Below are 21,550 nucleotides of genomic sequence, written 5' to 3'. Positions count from 1 at the left end.
CCCGCTCTGGAGGAACCCACCTCCATCAGCAGTGTCCGCCATGTTCCTGCTAGTTGAATGCCCCGCAGAGTCAGTCACCCACCAAAACATCTTCTCTTCAACTTATTCAGACCACAGAATGAGGTGGAGCCCCAGAAACTTCCAGAAATGTGGTTAGTAGAGAGATGTTATGATTGGCCACACCCAACACACACGCACACACACACACACAAACACACACACGCCATTATCTGAAGACATCTGGATAAAAAAGAAAGGCAGGAGAAACGTACTGTGTTTTAATCAAACTGCCTGGTAATACACAGGGTGTGGTGAGATCTACATAATCATACAATGCTGTTGAAATAATCTGGTACCATTTGGTAGTAGGGTCAGGAATTTTAACAATTTCCACATCCAGGAATTAACACTAAGCAAATAATCAGAGACAAATATAAAAACTGATGCACAAATATGTTCATCACAGCATTATTTATGACAGTAAAAAATTGGAAACAGTTATATAGCCAATAAAGACACAGCTAAAAGTTATAATGGGACAATATCCTTTCTGGATATCACACAGAAATATACATGTGTCATATATATGGGGGGGGCTGTGGAGGTGTGTATCCTATTTTTTTTTAAGTAAGCTCTACATCGTGGGGCTCAAACTCACAACCCCAAGATCAAGACATGCTTTACGACTGAGCTGGCCAGGCACCCCTGTGTATCCTATTTTGAAATATATACTTTTATATTCCTTATAACTGAGAACTATAATAATTGCTAATGTTTTAATATGCTTCTAGTAGTTGGAATATAGGTGATATTTCATTTGCTGCCTTCATTTTTCTGTAACTTCCAAATCGTATATGCTACACATATAAAACTTACATAATCTGGGGCGCCTGGGTGGCTCAGTGGGTTAGCATCGGGCTCTCTGCTCAGCAGGGAGCCTGCTTCCCTTCCTCTCTCTCTGCCTGCCTCTCTGCCTACTTGTGATCTCTGTCTGTCAAATAAATAAATAAATTCTTAAAAAAAAAAACCTTACATAATCAGAAAAAATAAGTGTTATGATTTTTATTTTATTATTTTTTAATGTTACACTTTTCAAAAGGCAAAGATGATGACAGAGCTTGAAAATACCTCAATGCTCGCACTTTGTCTTCAGCCTCAGTCAAAAATGTCACCTCACGGCCTCACTGTTGACTGACAGCAAGGCAGGCTTCCAGAGGAAACAAATGTCAGAGAGGAGGGGGCCCCTGACTGACAGGGAGAGGCATCCTTGCCTTCTGAGGGCTCCTGGGCCAACAAGGGAACAGGAATGCAAGCAACAGACAAACACACTAGAGACATACATCTAAACCCTGAACTCCAGAGACACCCCCCCAACCACAGCAACACCCCAGCCCAGGCACCCCAGACTGCCCGACAGTAACGATGCAGCCCCTCTGCCGTCTGCGCTCTCCCTCAGCTGGAGTAGACCGTCCAGTCCACTGTCCTATTGCACTGAGAGGTAAAGTATGAGGAAGGTATTGCCCATCCCGTGTTCAAAGATCCAAGAACATGAGGGCTGCTCAGTCAGAGAAATATTACTGCAAGCATGCGTTCTTCTTTCTACCTCCAATTTTTGTATGTGGACCTATTTTCCCTTTATCATAAATGGTTCCCTTTAGCATCCATTTACTCAACAAATACCATGAGTGCTTACCACGGGTCAGGCACTGAACTAGCCCTGCCTTCCCACCTTCATTTCCTGCCTCGTCTTCCCAGTCTCCTCTCCACATCACTCCTCTGCTAAAACCCCTCATGGAGCCAAGCAGAAAATCTGACTGTCCTACCGTGGTTCTCAGGACCCTACGTGATCTAGCCACAGCAGCCTTCTTTCCAAACCCAAGACATGAAAGCTTATTCTGGCCTTCGCATTGGCTGTTCCCTCTGCCTAGAGGACGGTTGCACACACCATGCACCCAGTCTGCAGGACAGAATGGGGTCTGGAATGTTATGTGCAACTGCCTGGCATGGTTAGAAGGGGATACAGCCAAGAAGAGGCTGGAGAGTCAGCAGGGCAGGGGCTGCAGACCTGGCATCCCAGCAGGGAGTCTGGATTTTTTATTTTATTTTCTTTTATTCTAAGTACAATGTAAAGCCCTTGGAGGGTTTTCAGCCTGAGAGTGAGGTGACCTGAATTACATTTAAGAAGATTGCCCTGGGTCCTGTGAACAGGATCAGAGGGAGAGCATGCATGGAGGCAGGGAGAGCAAAACAGAGCCGTGGAGATTGTAGGGGCAGATTTGCGATCTGTGGAGAAGCAGAAGCAACTGGAGTCCCCTCCCTGCTCCCCCAGAACAAAGATGCAGAGGGTAAAGGAAGGAGACACATGCTGAATGCTTGTCAGCTTCTCATTTAAGACCCTGTCGCCATCATCCCCTCGGCCAAGTAATCACCAGGCTCTCCGGCCGTCCTCCTGTAAATGGTCCCTGCTTTGCTCCCTTCCATGTCCACTGCCCCCATTCTAGTCCATGCCTTCAGTGTTTTCCTCCCAACATGCTGATAAGCTGCCTGCTAGCATTCCCAGATTTCTGAAGTAAGTCCCGGACTGTAGGAAGGACAGACAAACGTGTGGTTCATCTGCGAGCCCCAGCTCCAAGCACAAAGGAACAGTGACCAAGCAAACAGTACTGCTCCTTCCTCAAGAGCTCTCAGAGGCTCCTCAGATGAAAACAAACGCTGCAAGCAGGCCTTTAAAGCCCTCCATGATTGGCCCAAATCCACCTTTCCAGTCTGGTCTTCTCTCCACTTCTCTCTGGACCCTAACAGGTGCACTCTTCCCTGGACTTCCTGGCTACTGACCAGTTCCAATTGAAAAGTCAAGCTTTTCAGGTGCACCTGCGTGGCTCAGTCGGTTAACCACCTGACTCTTGATTTCAGCTCAGGTCACGATCTCAGGACTGTAGGATGGAGGCTCTAGCTGGGCTCCTACTCAGTGGGAGTCTGCTGGAGATTTTCTCCTTCCCCCTCCCTCTACCCCTCATGACCCCTGCGTATTCTCTCTCTCTCTCAAATAATTTTTTTTAAAAGATTTTATTTATTTGACATAGAGAAACACAGCCAGAGAGGGAACACAAGCAGGGAGAGTGGGAGAGGGAGAAGCTGGCTTCCCACCGAGCAGGGAGCCCGATGCAGGGCTCGAACCCAGGACTCTGGGATCATGACGCGAGCCAAACGCAGATGCTCAACAACTGAGCCACCCAGGCGCCCCTCTCTCAAATAATTTTTTAAAAAAGATTTCATTTATTTATTTGACAAAGAGAGAGTGCGCATAAGTGGTGGGGAGGGGTAGCGGGAAAAGGAGAAGTAGACTCCCTGCTGCACAGGGAGCCCAACATGGGGCTCGATCCCAGGACCGCAGGATGACAACCTGGGCCGAAGGCAGATGCTTAACCAGTTGAGCCACCCAGGCATCCCTAAAATAGATTTTTTAAGAAGGGAAGGGAAGGAAAGGAAAAGGAAAGGAAGGGGAGGGAGTAGGAGTCGGTCTTGAGCTTTGTAGTATGTGTGATTTTGCTGATGCCAATACCCTACCCTCTCTGTGCTATCCATATCCCACTCCACACTCTCCTCCTGCCCACGTTTCCGGCCCCCCGCAGCCTCTCCACCTCTCCAGCCACCTCTCTCCACACCATTCCTTCGGTCAGTGTGATCTTCTTGTGACCTTTCTGGATCACTAACACACCATCATTCTACTGGTTCCAGCGTGGATGCTGGTGCCCCAACAAGACTCCCGTCTATGGGGGGATCCACATCACCTGGCAGAGCTCCCCACACATAGAAAGGACTCTATCAGTGCTTTTTGGTTTACAGATTAGCCAGACTGACACAGCCTGACACACCAGCCCCACTACAACAAAAAGAAGAGGGAAAAGCCAGGATAGAAACATCTTTGTTCTGTCTGTGCAAGATGAAGAGGGAATGGGTCGGAGAGGGCATGCTCAGCCATTAGAAAGAAAACAATTTCACCACCTCTGAATCGGGGTACCATCCAACCTCTCCTCCTAGTGAACACGGTTGCGTAACAGCTGCCGCATAAAATCAGCCACGTTCCCAGCACAGAGCCCAGTGAGAACATCATCAACTCATTTCGGCAGGGCCCATAATTAATGGCGTAACCTCTGCCATCGATACCATATGGACTGGCACACAGAGAGGGCACAATTCACCATATCTACATCAAATGACATTTCATACATGTAGACAGACTTATGGTCTTGTCTTGAGCGATTTCAAAAAAAAAAATTTTTTTTTTGTTTGGATCTCTACTCTGTAGGACAACTTGTCCCCACCCACCACCACTTCCATAGCCTCCTCCTGCCTCTGTGCCCTGATCTCCAGGAAAGGGCAGGAGCAAGGGACCAAGGAAGAGAGGAAGCAGCACGCTGCACTGGTCCTGGAGATCCCATCGAGAAGACCGAGGCTGCACCGTTCTCAAACCGTGGTGAGAACAAATGAATCTGGTATAAACCCATCTGAATTTTGGTTCCTCCGTGTACTGTGTGATCCAAGCTCACCAGGCTTCCGCTCCGACCACTGTGAAGGAGCAGGGATCTCCCTTCCAGGACTTTTTTGAGGCTTAAATGAGAAAGCGCCAACCAGACCCCACTGGTGCTCAAAGCTGCAAGTCCAAGGACAACCCCAAACTGGTCTCCTTCCCTAAAGTGGGGTGGGCAGAGCGAAGCCACGGAAGAAGGCAGTAAGCGGCTAATAACCACAACTGCCATCTGTTCTCTGCTCGCTTTGTGAGAATCTCTGAGACGGCTGCAAGTCAGCCCCAAGAACACAGCTCCCAGCCGGCTCAGCAGGGCCGCTGAAGTCACAGGGGACCACACAGGCTCCTTCCCCAGCCCCCCAAGCCTAGGTATGCAGTCACTGCCCAGCTGGGCACCAGACCTCTTTTGTTCTTCCTCTACCCACATGGTTCAGGTCTTGGGCATAAAATACCAGTTCAGCATTTGCACGCCCATCGAGGGAAGCAGTAAAAGGGCTCTTGCAAGGTTAAAAGGATGTGGCTTTTAAACACACCACACGAACACACACACACACACACTCACGCCACAGAAAATCCCTTTCCCCACACACTTCCTTCTATTTGGAGCAGCGTGCATCAACGCAAGTGGGCTTCTCAGGAATCCCCACCACGACCCCTCCCAGCCTCAGCACATGCTCTTCCCTCTGGGGCCCCCTCCCGCCCAGCCTGGGCCGCTGCCCTGTGTCATGCTTCTCCCTGCAGCTCCGGCTAGTTGGCCTGAAAAGTTAGAGCACTTCAGGGGACAGCTATGTAAGGAGGGGCCGGGCTCACAGCGCTTCCTTTGCTCCAGGGAGCTGCATTTTTCTAAGATTATTATTCCTTGGGCTGGCTGCTCAGCTACTCAGCGTCATTTCCCCTTTGGGTGGGAAAAGTTCTTTCCTTTTGCATTGATTCTCATTAAGACTTAAGCCTTTTTCATCCCCTTTCATCTGCAGATCTCACAATTAAAGCATGGTCCACGGAGCACACAAAAATCAAGGCATATACACTTATGCACTCAGAGCTGCGGCTCAGGAAGTCCTAAGTTGTCCAAACACACACACACACACACACACACACACACACACCAAGAAAAAGAAAATCTCTAGGACTTAGCATCTTCTCCATCTCCACCAGCTCAAACACCAGCCACGAATTTCATCTGAACAGTCAGCAGGGTGATAGGTGGGTACACAAGTAGGGGACTTGCCGACAAAGGCAGGCAAACACCCCACAAATGGAACACAAGTACGCGTACTCAGCAGCGAGAGTCCTGCCCTCTGCCAAGACGAAAAGGGCTAGAAATGGCCCCCAAGGAAGAAAAGGACATCTCCGGCCCCTGCTGTTGACACCCATGTATCCAGAAGCCCCAGCCATGAGTGCCAGGCACTGACCACTGGTATGCCCACAGCAGAAGGGGCTGCAGGCAGTTTCCCCAACAATCAAATGAAGCACATTATTTCTAAGACTTGGGGCTCATTACCAGCAGGAGCGAGCACCTCCCCCAAACACAAAGACATTACTACAGACTCACAGAAATCACTTACTGCTGGCTCTCTTGTTCATTGCCGTTTCCCCTCTAAGTGACGTTGTTTGAACCACCACTAGAAACCAAGCACAGGTCATGTTGGATCCTCAGCCACGGTTAGTAGCTTCTAGCAGTTTTCAACAGGTAATCAATTTCCTCTCTTAACCTCGCCTTTCTAACATCCCACCTGAGATCCAGCCTTAGGTCTGCTGAAGAGCAGGCATGACTTGGGTCGGCTTTGCGGGGGGGTGCCAGGAGAGACCCACTTAGGTAGGGGAAGTTTTGTATTACTCTGGCTCCTGCTACCTGCTCTGGGGACTCCCGTGTGCATTCCTCCAAAGCCTCATGCACCCCAGGCCTCCATGGCTCTCAGCTTCCAAAATGTATCAAACTGGAAATGTTGCAAGGCCAAGACTAGCAGTGTTACTGCCACACCTAGGAACAAGTGTGGGTTCCTTAGGGCAGGGGCATGTCTAACCAGCAAAAGAGATCAGCCCCAATTCTTACCTGCTGCATCCCCCTAAGCCAGTTTCCTCTACTATCCCTCTGCCTGTAAGGCCCAGCTTTCTGTGATGTGTAGGGATACCCAGCTGTGAAAAGGAAGGAGACTGGAGTGCAAGCCTTATCCACCCAGTGTCCCCACAAATCAGCATCCCTCCACCCATTCCTAATAAGATGGGACTCCGCAGCTAAGAATGCCTGACCACCAACCAGAGAAACCTGCCCCCCAGCTCTTGGGTGTCTCCTCTGGAAGGGACTCGATCCCCTGTACTCCATCTCTACTTAGAAAACTCACAACATACTACACAGTGTTCCTTAGTTACTTTTCTAGTGTGGGAAAGCCTGGGAATGTTCTCTTTCATGTTGATTCCTTCCCATGGAACTTAAAACAATGTACGATGTAAGTCATCTGAAGTCAGTCACAGTGGGTATGTCTCTGATCGGTCTTCTAAAGCTTCTTTCCCCCCTCCCTTTCCTTACTGTTCCGAGTTTCTCAGTCTTGGGCCAGTGGCTTAGAAATTCACAAGGACAAAGCATTCTGCAATGACGGGAATACTACTGAATACGGAGTTGAGTTTTTACTGGGGGTCTGACCACTTTTTTTTTTTTAACTTTTTTCTTATTTAAGTAGGGGAAGCATCCCTAGGTTCAATGAAGCCAGCTAATTCCTATACCAGATAGTGTGTGTGATATGATAAACTTAAATGAAGTGCCAATTAGGAAAAGGAAATCTTCTCAAACTTCACCTAAAATTCAAATCAATACCAGTGTTGCCAGCAACCTTGTTTTTCCAGAATGACCCTGAGAGAGAGGGTATGCCTTGTGTCACTCACAGGAAGGCAATGGCTAACACCACCACATTGCTGACTGTTCAAAGCACTTGTCATTTATTTTTACTTTCATTTTGTCATGCCATCACTAGGAGGCTAGGGGGAACAGGAATCATCACTTCCATTTCACAGATGGAGAAACTGAGATCAAAAGCGGTGACATTCCCAATGTCACAATGGTATTGTGTTTGGAATTCCACTGGATCCTAACCATTTCTTCCAGATCTAAAGAAGAAAATGCATAAAAAGGTCCAGAGGAGTGGGGGCAGGTCCCTTTCTGAGCAGGATAGGCAGTGGCTATGAATGGAGCAGAGGCCCATTGGGAAAGGAAAGAGGTGGGGGGGAGAGGAAAGGCTCAGGGACAGTCCAGTGCCACTGTTTGCCCTGCAGGGGTTTGCCCTTGCAACCCCCCACCTCCACACCATCGCCCCGGTCCCTCCTCTGCTTTTAGAGTGAACCAGTAGAGCGTTGTGTTTCCAACTACATCCTTTGTCCTTTCCAATATCCTCAAGGCTAGAACCCTTAAAAATCAGGTATTTATATTTAAAAGTTAGGCTCTGTACCTGGAGAGACCATTTAGCTACAGGAAAAGAATGGAATTGGGGAATTGACGGGAAGATGTTATCACCTCCGCGGTGGGAGAAGCACTTTTGGAAGGTTTGCGGTGGCGGGGGGAGGGGGGGGTTCGGTTCCTTTCTATTTTTCAAAGGGAGGTGTTGGGGGGGAGAGGTCTGGGGTGCACTATGGAAGACAAGTTTTCTTCTTCCAAGGGGTGGGGGGAGAACAGGGCGGTCACACCCCCAGTCCCGCCACTGGCGAAAGCGTCTAGGAAAGCCACTCTCCCGCCCGCCGCCCTCCCAGGCTGCCCACCCCTGGGCCACCCCCACCCCCCAACCAGGGACCCGGGTCAGCGGGGGGCCCCGGCCGGGACCGAGCTCGCAAGAGGGCCTAGGGCGGGGGATGCGGCCCAGAAGCGCGCCCACGCCCCCCCAGCTCGAGGCTCCTCGGCGCCCGGCCGCGGCTCTCACTCACCCGCGCTCCCGCCTCGGGGGGCCCGGCGCAAGAGTCCCCGGCGTGCGGCGGTGGCCAGCCCGAGGGCCGTGCGGCTGGGGCCGGGGGACGCGAGCCCGCGGCGCTCCCGGGGTGGCTTGGGCGGCGGCGGCGTGGGCGGCAGCTCGCGCTCGGGGCCGGGCTCCGGCGGCCGCGCCAGCCCCGCTCCTGCGAGGGGCGCCCCGCTCGGCGCGCGGAGGGCCGGCGAGGGCGGCCAACCCCGCGTCCCTGGGGCGGCCGGCGGCAGCAGCAGCAGGAGCAGCAGCGGCGGCAGCAGCAGCAGCAGCGGCGGGCGCGGGAGCGGCGGCGAGGCCATGGTGGCGGCGCCCGCCCGCGCTCACATGCCCGGCGCGCGGGGCGGGCGCGGGGCGGCCGCGGGTGCGAGGGAAGCGGGCGGCGGGCGCCGCGCGGGGCCGGGGAAGTGAGCGAAGTGAGGCAGCGAGCGCAGTCCCCGCCTCAAAAGTTGTGGGGAGCCGCGGGCGGGCGGCGGGGGCCGGGCGGGCGGGCGCGGCGGAGGCGGAGGCGGCCCAGGCGCCGCTACATGCTAATTAGCCCGGGCGGGCCGCGGGCGGGCGGGCGGCTCCTCCTCGGGTTGACATCACCGGCCGAGCGCGGCCGGGCCGGGGGCGGGGAGAGGGCAGGAAGGGGGCGGGGGCCGGCCGGGGACCGCGGGGTGAGGTCCGCACAGCCGGCCAACTTTGGTCTCTCTCTCTCTCTCTCTCTTTCTCACACACACACACACACACACGCCCTCGCCACCCCCATTAGGGTTGCTCTGCCACTGGGAGAAAAATCAGAAAAACCGAGTCCTCCCAATCGGGACCGGAATTTCCCAACTCCTTGAATGCCCAGTAAGTGGATGAAAAGCGGGTACTGGGTGATGTGGTTAGCACTAACCAGATTGTACAAAGTGCTCTGGTGCGTGAAAGAAGTGGAACCTGTTCCCCTCTCCCCACCGCGCGAGGTCACTGCCCCTAGCTAATTGGAACTGCCACCCTCCCCTCCCACCACCACCACTCCTCCTCCAGGCCTCAGGGCTGGTGCTGGGTTCGCTGCTGCCAAGCCTAACACACCTCATCCTGTGCCCAACGCGGGAGTCACCTTATTCTCCAAAGCCTTCTCAAGCCTGGACTCCATCCCCATGGGACCACTGCCTTTGGCTCACACCAAGAGTTCTGCAGAAATGTCACCTCCAGGACACCCAAACAGGCCACCGGCAAAAGAGAAATGAATTCGGGCATGGCTAGGCAAACTCATAATCAGAAAAGGGGTTGCAGATAGAAAATTAAACAAAGGAACACACAGAGATCGCTGAATTTTAAATGAATACTTTCAGGGGAGAGATTCAAAGATTCAGTGAAAATAAAATTTCTTGGCAAATAAAGTTCCATTTGTGTCCATATCCCTTTCCTTCCCGGTAAATAAAGGATAAAAAATGTCTAAATTTTAGGGACTGCAAGTCTCTTTATTTCTAGGTTGAATAAAAAGGGGCTCAAAATGGGAAAATAATTTGGTCAAAATTCTGAAGCTAGACCCAAAGATTAAGAGATTTACCTGTGAAGGATTGTGTGGCATTATTAATTCTGGTCCCACAATTCAGAATTTGCAATAACCTAGATGATGTCTCAACTGAAATGAATACTGGAGCTCTTGGGAGAATCTCGTCAGTTTCATCTGGGACTCCTCGGCCACCAGATGCTTAGGAAACTATGAGTATGGCCTTCCCTTTCAAGCCTGACTCTCCACCCCACCCCACTTCTTCACTCCTCTCTGCTGTCTCCAGAGCTCCATGACCCCCACCTCCAGGGCAATGAGCAGATCATGGTGTCCAGAGCAGCTGCAGATGGACCTAGGCCCACTTTCTAGTGATTCAGTCCAAATGAGTCACTTGGCAGAAAACATAAAGGATGCCGTGTATAAACAACTTCACCTTAAACAGGGGAGTGGGGAGTAACCATTTGGCTTTATTTTATTTCATTTGTAAAGAACCACAAAACGAACCCAACTTGCCAGGGCTCTCACATGGAATTTCCAGGTCTTTCCAAGAAAGGACCATACAATGATCCCCTGTAAGTAACTTGGTTTGCCCTCGTGGCCTCAGCTCAACTTCTTAGGATCCTACTCATATTAACAGTCATTGCTGCCCAGCTGCCCAGATGCAGCCAGACAAGCCCCAACAGGCCAAGACACTGTGCTCGGAGGTTCTGGTCACCACCACGCCCTCCCTTCCTCTTACTCTTCCCATAGCACAGGTTGCCCTCCCTGGCAACCAGTGACATTCAAGGGTTTAATGGCCCTTACAGGCTTCTTGTGTAGATTCAGAGATCCCTAGGGAGTCTGCATTGACTACCAAGGCCCAAGGAGCAAACATACACCTGGGACATATCCCTCACTTCTAGGCATCCCAGATTGTCTCTCCCTAATCTTCTCTTTGTCTTCTAAGAGAAACAGCCAAACTCACATTAGCTGGGAAGTGCTTCCCCTGGGGATGAGAAGGGGGAGACCCAGGAGAATGTGGAAAGATTGATCACAGTGAAATGGCCCTGGGCACTTTTCTATCACCTTCTAGGACAAAAGAAGAGAAAACAGCAAGAGAGAGGTGGAGACAGAGAGAACCTTAGAAAGAACAGTCAGCTGGGCCTTCCTGACTTGACCGCTGTTTAACTGTGTGGTCCAAACCTCAGTCTCCTCATCTGTAAAACGAAGATTGCCTGAGATGATTGCTAAGGATATGCTCCAGCTCTGGTGTTTCACGGTTCAGTAAAGACCTTCTGACACCGTAGCAAGGAGGTAAGAGACAGGCGTTTAAGGACATTTGTGGTGTTTTCTGCCCAGGGATATAAAAATTGAAACATGATTTTTGGATGGATTGGAAGAGGCCTTTACTGGAGCCAGGGGGAGAAATCAGATGACATCTCAGATCCATCCCAGCCCTGGGCATCTACTGACCTAAAATGAATCTGTTGGGGAGCCGGCTTGGACCCAGTTCCCAGACTGAGTGAGGCAGAAGCCAGACATTCCTAACCTCTCCAGAGGTGGGAGTGGGGGCCCTCCAAAGTGGTCAACAGTGAGCTCTGCAGTCAGCCTGTGTCTTCACCACCCAAAGATGCCTGTAGTGGGAGCTTTGCAGGGTCTTATCCCGCTGCTGTGTGAACTAGATGGGGTTTAGGCCAGACTGCAGTGCTGAATCGGCCTCCCCCAAATGCTGCAGCTTCGCGTGACCAATGTTTTATTCTTCTGGTTCTCTTGGCAGCCGTAGACACTCAGGTGAGCGTGTGGCTCTTCTCCACACAGTGTTCCCCAGGACCCACATGATGGGTCCTGGGGAACAGAAGGTCCCGCTCTGTCCTTCTCTAATAATGTATGGTTTCCGAAGTTGCCCTTGGAACTGACATCCCAGTCTGCCGGAAGTCGAAAGAACATGGAAAGAACACGGAGATGTGAGCACGGGAGGTTTGAAAAGGGCTGGGCCTGAACGTGCCACGCGGCCCTTCCTCTCACGTCCTACCAGAAAGAACATTTGTCACGTGGCTCCCCAAACTGAAAAGGAGTCTGGGAAATAGAGCCTAGGCATAGAGACAAAGAAGGGGAAAAGGGATCTGGGTAGACAGCTAGGAGTCTCTGCCCTACTACTCACTATCAGTAGGGCAGGGAAAGGAAAGTGAGGGCAAAGGAGATTCATTGCTCTGGCCTCAGTTTCCTCCTGCCTAAAACAAGGGTATTGAATCAGATGATCTCCGAGGGCCCATCTGCGTTAGCATTCTGTGGTTCCAAGAGGTGATGAAATGTCCTTCTGCACCAAAGTAAACAAGTCTGCAGATTCCTGCTGCAGCTTGTCCTCTGCCTGAGGAGTTCTCCTCTGCCAACTGGTGTGGTTGGCGGATCCTGGAGAGAGGGCCTTGGGTTCCCTCCAAGTTCTGTTCCCAAGCTGTTCTCACTCCCTGGCCAAGTCCAGTGATCTCCATTGACCTCAGTCTCCCCACCTGTAGAGTGGGGAGAGAAATCATTACCCTTTGCTGCTTCCCCGGGTTGGCTGAGGATACGATGAGGTCACCGTCCAGAAGGCATAGAATTCTTCTGACTGAAGCACTCCACACTGTAACCAGGGCCTTTAACAACACTGTACCCTGAACAGGCCTGAAGTGTGCCCAGCTCCTGAGGACAGTGCCCTGTAGAATTCATGGCAGTGTGGGGTGGCATGGCCATGGCTGGGGTGCAGGGGCGGCTGCAGAGCAGTGACTTCCCAGGACCAGGATCCTTGAGGGCTGATATCAGCCAACAGACACCTGCATAGAGTTTCATCTGGGGGTGGTGGGCTGGACCCAGGCAGCACTGTCTCCTGTGGCCTCTGCTATGTGCTCATTGCCCCATTACACCCTGAGTCTGTTTAGTCATCCTCTCATCTGATTTACCCTCCCACCCTCAATTTGTGAGCTGCTTTCTGGGAAGTCCCATGCCTCATTCATCTTTGTATTCCCAGAATCCAACATATTACCTTCTTTCTTTTTTTTAGTCATTCAACTAGTATTTACTAAGCGACTACTCTGTGCCTAGGATTGTTCTAGTTTTTGGGTGAGTCTCAGACCTCATAGACCTTAAAGGTTTGCAGAAGACAGACAGTAATCAAAAGAACATAAATGGAAGCTTGTCACTGTAGAAAGTGCCCTAAAAGAGAATACTTTTTTTTTGGGGGGGGGGTTCTTCAATGTCCCTGTAAACATGAGATTGAGCCCCCATCTGAAAGCTGTGTAGGCCATTAATATGTAGGCTGAAAATCAGGCAAGGGAGAGTAGGGACAGTATGTGCAAAGGTCCCGAGGCAGGAAGAATTGGGATACATTTAAAAGACCAAAAGAAAACCCATGTGACTGGAGCACAGGTGAGAAAGAGTGTGGAGGGAAGTGAGGTTGGAGATCATGATAGCAACCAGGTCCCACAGACCTCACAGCCCATTTTAAAGGTTTTTGCTTTACCTTAAGAATTTAGGAAAGCCATTTTAAGGTTTCAAGTTGGGGAGATAGGGTGAGGTGGGAGTGGAGAAGAGAAAGGGGTGAGGATTGACATGAATTGCAATTGGAAATCATTATTCTGGCTATGATATGGGGAAGGACTTAGAAAGACATGAGAGCTGATGCCTGAACTCTTGGAGTCCAAGTGAGAAATGATCATTCTTGGACAAGGATGATAGAGATCAGTACACAGAAGAATATGGACTTGAGATTGTAGGAAGCAAAATCCACAAGGTATGTTGATGGATGTGGAGGATGTGGGAGAAGAGGTCAAAGATTTCCCGAGTTTCTGGCCTTTATGTTTGGATGGATGGTAGCACCATTCCCAAGGAGAGGGAATGGTGGAGGAGAACTGGATCCTTGAGGTTAAGATCATGAACTTTGTTTTGGACTTGAGTCTGGGTGACTCAGACATCCGAGTGGCAATGTCAAGTGTGCCTTCAGATGGGCAGATGCTGAGCTGAGAGGAGAGGTCCAGATCTGCCTACAAGGGAATGAGAGCACCGAGAATAGAGAACACTCTAGTAAGTAAAAATGAACCCTGGTGCGGCGACATGAAATGGCTGGGGTGAGGAGACTGAGCCGGGAGGAGCCGGGGCAAGAACCACACAGACGTGGGAGGAAGCCCAGGAGAAGGTCATGTCACTGGAGCAAAGGGAAGGAGGTGGTGGTTCACAGTGCGTGACCCTGACAGAAGGTCAAGTAAGGTGATGACCGAAAACACCCATTGGCTTTAGCAACATGGAAGTCCCCCATGGCCATAATAAGGAAGGTGTCGGCGTAGCAATTGGAGCAGACGCAGCAAAAGAGCGAGTAGAGAGGAGCGGGAGACGGAGAAATGAAGTCTCTAGAGAGTCTGGCTTTGAAGGGGAAGAATGAGTTAGGACAGCAGCCACAGGGAAATGAAGGAGTAGGGCAGTTTTTCTTGCTTTTAGGGGAAGAATTTGAACATGGAAAGGGTATACATGGGAGAGAGAAAATGAAAGCTCTAAGAAAGAGAAAAGGTGGGTGGCAGGATAAAGGGTTCTGAGACTCGGGAGTGCAGGCAGAGGGACTGGCCTTGGAGGGAGGGCGAGAGGAGAGGGGGGCACAGCGAAGGGGTCTGGGTTTCTGGCTGAGGACTTCGATTTTCTTTGTAAAATAGCAAATACAAAGCTATCTGCTAAGAGTGGAGGGACTGGAGTGGGAGCAGGGGAGCTGGGGGATTGGAAGTCTGGAGGAACACGAATATAATTTCTTTGCCAGGGCTGCTATAGCAGAGTGCCACAAACATGGTAGAGTAAAACAACAGAAATGTATCCTCCCTCAGATCTGGAGGTCCCAAGTTCAAAACCAAGGTGTCAAGGGGGCCACACTCCCCCCCGAAGGCTCTAGGAGAGAATTCTTCCTTGCATTGTCCTAATTTCTGCTGGCTGCCAGCGAGCCTTGGTGCTCCTTGGCGTGTCCGCACATTGCTCTGGTCACATGGCCTTCGCCCCTTCACGTGTGTCTGTATCCGTGTCTTCACATGGCCTTCTTCGCAGCGCAACAGTCTTTGGATTTAGGCCCAGCCTAATTCAGGATAATCTCCTTTTAACTTGATTACGTCTGCAAAGACCTTTTCAAGTAAAGTCACATTTGCAGGGACTGGGGTTAGGATTTGAACATATCTTTTTGGGGACACAGTTCCACCCACCACAATGAAGAAGGTTGGAAATCAGAGCGAGTGTGAGAAATGTGCTAGAATGCCCAGCCCATTCAAGGGCTCACAGAAATTACTGCAGAGTGCCCAGCAGCACGAGCTGTTCCCAACTTGCCTCTCTTTGCTGACCAGTGTCCAGCATCCCTGGCCTGAGCAGGGACACCTCAGTCCTCTCCCACTTTGGGGTAGGTTCCCTCCCACCAGGAACAAAGACTTCTGACCTCACGTGACCTCCCCTTCCTGTCCCAGTCTCTACATCCCACTCAGTACAAGAACCCTTTCAGACAGAAGTTGCTGACCCTGGCAACGCTAGGGATTACAACAGAGGAGCGAGAATTCAAGCCCCACCCTCCCACCAGCACCATTTTGCTCAGAGCCATGGAAACAGAGTGCCTTGGGATTTTGACAAAAGAACTAAAAGAACAAACCCATCTCCCTGTTTTTGACCTCTCAGGAGAGCCTTACTGTCCCCTTTCTGCTATATCAGGAATGGTTTCACGTTGTCCTGGTGAGCCGGGCTGCTTGCTGGACCCCAGGCCTAGGGAACCCTCGCTCTGCCTCCACCCGCTGGTGCATTTGCCTTGAAGGCCAAGGTGAGCCATAAACACCACAGTCCCGCTGCAGACCGCAGACCGCAGGGACCTCCTCCAGGGAGGAAGGCTTGCTCACAGCTTGGCCAGGCTCCCAAGCATCACGTACAGCAACCCGGAGTAACCACTTAGACAGCTTGGGGTGGGTCCTCGAATGACCTTCCGTTTCTTGTCTGCCCATCTGAAAGGACCATTCCACTCCAAACAACATTCCTCCGATAAAATCGGTTACACACTGTAAACGTCAATGAGCCAGGAACATTCTCCGACGCAACAGGATTCTGATAAAGCGGTCTTATTTTGCAAAACCTTCCAGCATGAAAAGTCCTCCCCGGAGCAAGCAGGGAAATTCCTAGGATGCCAGGACACTGGGCAAAGTGGCAGGGGGCCCAGGGGAAGATCAGAAAACTCAGAAGTGAACTTCCCACGGAGGGCAGAGGAGGCTGGGTCTTCAGACATCCTTTCATTCAGTCAAGAAGTCGACAATTACTGGATGAGCACATCCCAAGGGCTGTGCCCTGATCTGGAATCACTGGGGAAGCACTGTGATTGCCAAGCTGCCTTGCCGTTTAACATGCAGCTACAACCCACAGTCAGGCGGGTGATCATGGGCAACGTCCCCCGTCTCAGCTGGATTCCCCACCCCGTCCTTCCCCGCTGCCATTCCTCTTTGCCTTGCTCTCTGAGGCTAGGGGTTTGCACCTGCCTCTCTAACCCCCCTGCACCCTCCCCCCACTTTTTTGGGTCTTTCTCTGTTGCTTTGTGTTCCTGGGTGTCTCCTCTATAGGGTTGTTTCTCCTTCTTTCTGTCTCTTCTCCACGTCTCACTTGACATCCCTGAGTGTCTCTTAACCCATCCATTTTTCTACTTCTCCACTGGGGATCTGGTTTTGTTTTTTGTTCTTTGTTTTTTTCTCTTTGTATGGTTTTCTTCCAATCAACTCACACCCAGTGTTTCTCTCCTTCTCTGTTCTGTTTCTTCTAACAATCTGTTCCGTAGAACTAAAGGCATTTAAAAAAAAATTTGTGGAATCAACTTTTACATTCCCTGGGTTTTATATTTAAAACTGGTTGAAGAATCTGTGTACTTGTCTGTGTTGTCTGAATTTCTCCCAAGAGCATGAGCAACTATTTGAAATTTTTTATTAAAATGGGATATACATAGAAAAAAGTATACCCGTGGCATGCCATAAACATGTCCCGCAGAGCTCAACGAATTTCCCTCATAAAATGTTTGTGTCCTCAGCACTCAGAGGGAAAGACACCTGTGTTCCCTTCCACTCTCTGCCCTTGTGGTTCACTGCCATCCTGACTTCTCTCAGTAACAATTATGTTAGGAGTCTCTTGATTTATCTGTTTTTAAAAGTGGCAAAAAAGGAACATTTAAACCTGTGACTTTCATTAGAAAAAAGATCTCTCTAATCTCTGACCCACTGTGGACCATAAAAGGTAAGTAAGGGTCTCAAAGATAACAAATACTAGGTGAAAGATAATAAATGTCTCAAGACGTCCTATTTCCAAAGATCTTTGTTTCACAGGAGCAAGTGGAGACGTGGCCTGTGACACCGTTTGTTCCCTCTAAGTATCCTGGCAGTCGAGCGTGCTCATCTCAGGGAGTAATAAAAACGCCACTGACAAGGCTTCGGGGACCTGAACAATAGGCCCATGGAAGACACATAGAAGGCCAAGATGGGACTGATCTTCAGACAGCAGCGCAGTGCCCTGTCCACTCCTCTGTACAGTCCCCACTTCATAAGGAGAGAACTGGAAAAGAGTGTGGGACTGGAAATAGGGCTGCATGTCTGCTGCAGAGCAGAACCAATCTGAGGCCCTATGCTCTGGGCCCACATGCGGTCATTGTTGGTGCAGAGCAGCTGCTGCGGCCCCAGTGTGAGGAGGCAGCCTGGGTACCTGCTACAAGTGCCACCCAGCTCTTCCTCATCCCCGCCCAACCCAGACAGACCCTGTGCTCTGAGGCTCGCATTCAGAGGGAGCAGCCCCACACTGCCGGCCCAGCTCAGTGCTCTGAGGGTGCACGCCACTGACAGGATCCCTGCCCTCGTCTGGTGGGGAGAGGAGGGTGGTCTGCACAAGAGAGGGATTTGGGAAGAGGCCACATGTGTGAGAAGGGTACCTAGCGGGAACTCCTATGCAAACAGAGAAATGGATGGGAGTCTTGAAAACTAGGCATCAGGCCGGTGATTCTGAAACCTGGCTGGATAGGAAAATTGCCAGGGGAGCTTTTACGAAATGGCGTTCCCTAGAACCACAAACCTAATCAGAGTCTCTCGGTAGGGCCGGGCCATTAGGAGTCTCCAGAAGCTCCCAGGTGATTCTAATGTGCATCCGGGGTAGAGAACCACTGTCTTAAACTTCATGTAGCAGGACACAGAGACCTAGTGGAAGCTTTCCGCAGTAGAGGGATGTGATCAAAATGGTGGCTCGACAAAGCATCTTTAAAAATACAGACTTCTGGGCCACGTGAGTGGCTCAGTCAGTTAAGTATGTGACTCTTGTTCTCAGCTCAGGTCTTGATCTTAGGGTCATGAGTTCAAGCCCCGAGTTGGGCTCCACACTGGGCATGGAGCCTCCTTAAGAGGGGGGGCTGGTTAATTGGAGGGGGAGATAAACCATGAGAGACTGTGGACTCCAGGAAACAAACTGAGGGTTTTAGAAGGGAGGGGGATGAGGGGATGGGTTAGCCCGGTCATGGGCATTAAGGAGGGCACGGATTGCATGGGGCACTGGGTGTTATATGCAAACAATGAATCATGGAACACTACATCAGAAACGAATGATGTACTGTATGGTCACTAACATAACATAATAAAAAAATGCATAACAAAATGCATTTTGTTATATAAATGCATAATAAAATGCAACAAAAATGCAAAAAAATAAAAACAAAACAAAACAACAAAACAACCCCAAACCTTCTGTGACATTGAAAAGCTAAAATAATTCATCACCAGAATACCAGAACTACAAAAATCTTAAAAAGAAGTCCTCCAGTAAAAAAGTGTGAGATGGAACTCCATAATACACACAGGAATCAGGAGCACCAGAAATGGTAATTATGCACTACCAGTGCTAGACATCTCTACACCAAGACACTCTGGCTCCAAGGAATAACACCTGGGTCTCATCTTCATTCTCCCCGGTTCCTGGATGCCTGAGAGGACACATACACCACAACACGATCCTTAAAAAACCTCCAGACCCCAAATAAAGACAATACTCATGCTCTTTTCCTTTTTGAGTCTCTCAGTCCCTTCGTCTGTATCTGCTCTCTCTAGAGCTTCAGTAAATTTGCTCTCACTTTAAAAAAAAAGTGTCTTGAGAAGTATTTATTGAGCACCTACTCGGTACCAGCAGGCACCATACCAGGCTCTGGGTACACAGAGGTGAAGACAATACATATAGTCCCTGCCCTTGTCTAGCCAGCAAATTAGAAGAAAATACAGATCCACAAATAAGTATAACATGCCATTTTACAAAAGTCTGAAGCAAGTCCTCTAAGAACATTGAGGATTTGCTGGAGAAAGCTTTCTTAGAGAGGTGACATCAGAATTCTTTCCTGAGGGGGTTTGCCAAGCAAAGCAAACAGAAGAGAATGTTCTAAGTTGAAGAAGAAGTATGACAGGTGCTGAGCGCCACAGAGACCCCGTGTTCAGTATGACACAGGGAGTGTGGAGGAGGACTCTGGAAAGAATGGTGAAGGCAAACACCAAGCATCTGATTCCACATGAGCTCCCGGTATTTGAAAACCGAACAGAGAAGAGGGAGGGAGGGACACCAGTCAGGAGCCTCTGTAGTGATCCAGAGTGATGTAGGGCTGGACCAAAGAATTAATGGTAGGAATGAAGAAGAGCGCAACCCAAGAAGGTAGCAGGGTTTGGTAACAGAACAGATGTAAGGAGAAAGAGAGAGAGAAACAAACTAATCTGAGACAGCAGGATAACAGAAGAACATGGCCTTAGCACAGATGGGATATCAGGTAAGATTATATGAATTTCCTGGAACTCTGAGACATCCACACGGAGATATGTTTAAAAGGCTAACTGAAGGGCAGAAGCCAGAAGCTGGATGGTGGAAGGCAAAGAGGGAAAGTACGGGAGAGAAGGTGAGATGTCAGTGTAAACATCTATACCAGTTATTTGGCCCAAAAGAAAAAGGGTGTGGCACGCCACAGACCAGGCACAGGTGTGTATTAGCCAGGGCTGAACTGTGGGTGGTGGAAACAGGAGGAATAAGGAGGTAAAGGAGCTAGGTCCATGAGGTACAGAAGGATGGCTTACAACAGAGAGGGAGAGTTGAACTTTAGGAAGGAAGGGCACTTCTTCACGGAAAGACAGATGTCTGAGAAAACTCATTCCCAAGGGCTTGGGTCCAGGTCAAAACTCTAAAAAGCAGGGCCTGGGAAACTTTTTCTGGAAAGGGCTGAATGGTCAGTATTTGAGGCTTTGTGGGACACCTCGTGTCTGCCACAGGTGCTCAACTCCTGGGACTATAGTGCAAAAACAGCCATAGACAATATGTGATCCCATGGGCATGGCTGTGTTTCAATAAAACTTTATTTAAAAACAGGTGGTGGTTAAAATGGTTAATTTTACATGAATTTCACCTCAGTTAAAAACAACAAGCTCTGGCCTCGATTTGACTCATGGGGCTATGGTCTACCAGTGCTGCCTGCTCTAGAAGTAAAGGGTGAGCAGCTGGCAGCTTCCAGAGAGATCGGATCTGGACTGTCCTCCACCGGGACTGTGGACAGTGACCGAGGGATGATCTGAGTTCAAATCCAGACCGGCCACTGCCTAGCTATGGGATCTTGAGTAGAATACTTTCCTGAGCCTCAGTTTCTTTCTTTTTAAAATGGGAGAAATCATGCCTACCTCACTGGGCTATTCCGAGGATCATACGGGACAATGAATATGGGTGTCTATATGAATAGACATATAATAATAATGAATAATGAATAATAAATGAATGCCCAGCTCAGGAAAGATTTTCTTATTTAATTTTTAAGGATTGACCATGAATTGCAGGACCCCAGCTGCAGATGAACACCATGACCATAGAGCCCTAGCATCCTGAGAGATGGGACTGGAAGGAAGGGAGGATGTGGGGGCAGAGGCAGAAGGTAAGGGGAGGGTTGTACCCACTAACGGTAAAGACAACAAAATGTGTATATCTAATTCTAGAGATAAACAGACCCACAGCTGCAAACACACACACACAGCCCTGTATGCAGACATGTGCACACGAGGCGATATAACCCAATTCCACTGTTCTTAGTGGGACAAGATTCTGAGGCGTTTGTCTCTGGCTAGTCAGTGCGGCCCATGGGGAAGGGGCTCCCCACAGTGCGGTTTATGGGACCCCAGCATGGACCAGCATGCCTCCCCAGCAGACATCACATGAAGCCTTGGCCTAGGAGGGCTACTGTCCACCACACAGCCTGGAGCTCATAAAGACAGCTAGCCCCAGATTCACGTTAGCCCAAAGCCTTTCCACCTGGGCTGCTCAAACTTTTGAGCATCACCTGGGAGTGGGAGAGGAGGTTGCTTAAAAATGTATGTTCCTTGGCTGATTTAGGAGGTCTGGGAAGGGCCCGGGAATCTGCATTTGGCAAAAAAAATCCCAGGTGATTTCTTATATTCGTGAGCTGAGAACCACACTTTCAGAAATAAGGCTTTACCCCCTTACCCCTGAATGCAGCTGTATGATGGCACAGCAGGCTCCCCAAATTTGTTCCTGGAACTGCAGCCATAGAACATGGCCCAGCCCTATGTCTTATGCTTCTTCCTACTGCTCATA

General features: G+C 50.1%; 1 protein-coding gene across 1 annotated transcript in view; it reads right to left on the bottom strand.

The window, feature by feature from the left end:
• The window catches only part of HEG1 (heart development protein with EGF like domains 1), an 85,361-nt gene extending 76,571 nt beyond the window's left edge, over positions 1-8,790 (bottom strand). The window contains exon 1 of the mRNA XM_032869448.1: positions 8,438-8,790. Within this exon, the coding sequence (XP_032725339.1) occupies positions 8,438-8,771 (334 nt within the window). The 5' untranslated portion in view covers positions 8,772-8,790. The remainder of the gene's footprint in view (positions 1-8,437) is intronic.
• Positions 8,791-21,550: the final 12,760 nt, after the last annotated feature.

The sequence above is a fragment of the Lontra canadensis genome, unplaced genomic scaffold (assembly GCF_010015895.1).
Source record: "Lontra canadensis isolate GAN:19392208 unplaced genomic scaffold, GSC_riverotter_1.0 scaffold38, whole genome shotgun sequence".
In the NCBI taxonomy this organism is placed as follows: Eukaryota; Metazoa; Chordata; class Mammalia; order Carnivora; family Mustelidae; genus Lontra; species Lontra canadensis.
This window is presented reverse-complemented; position numbering and strand designations above follow the sequence as displayed.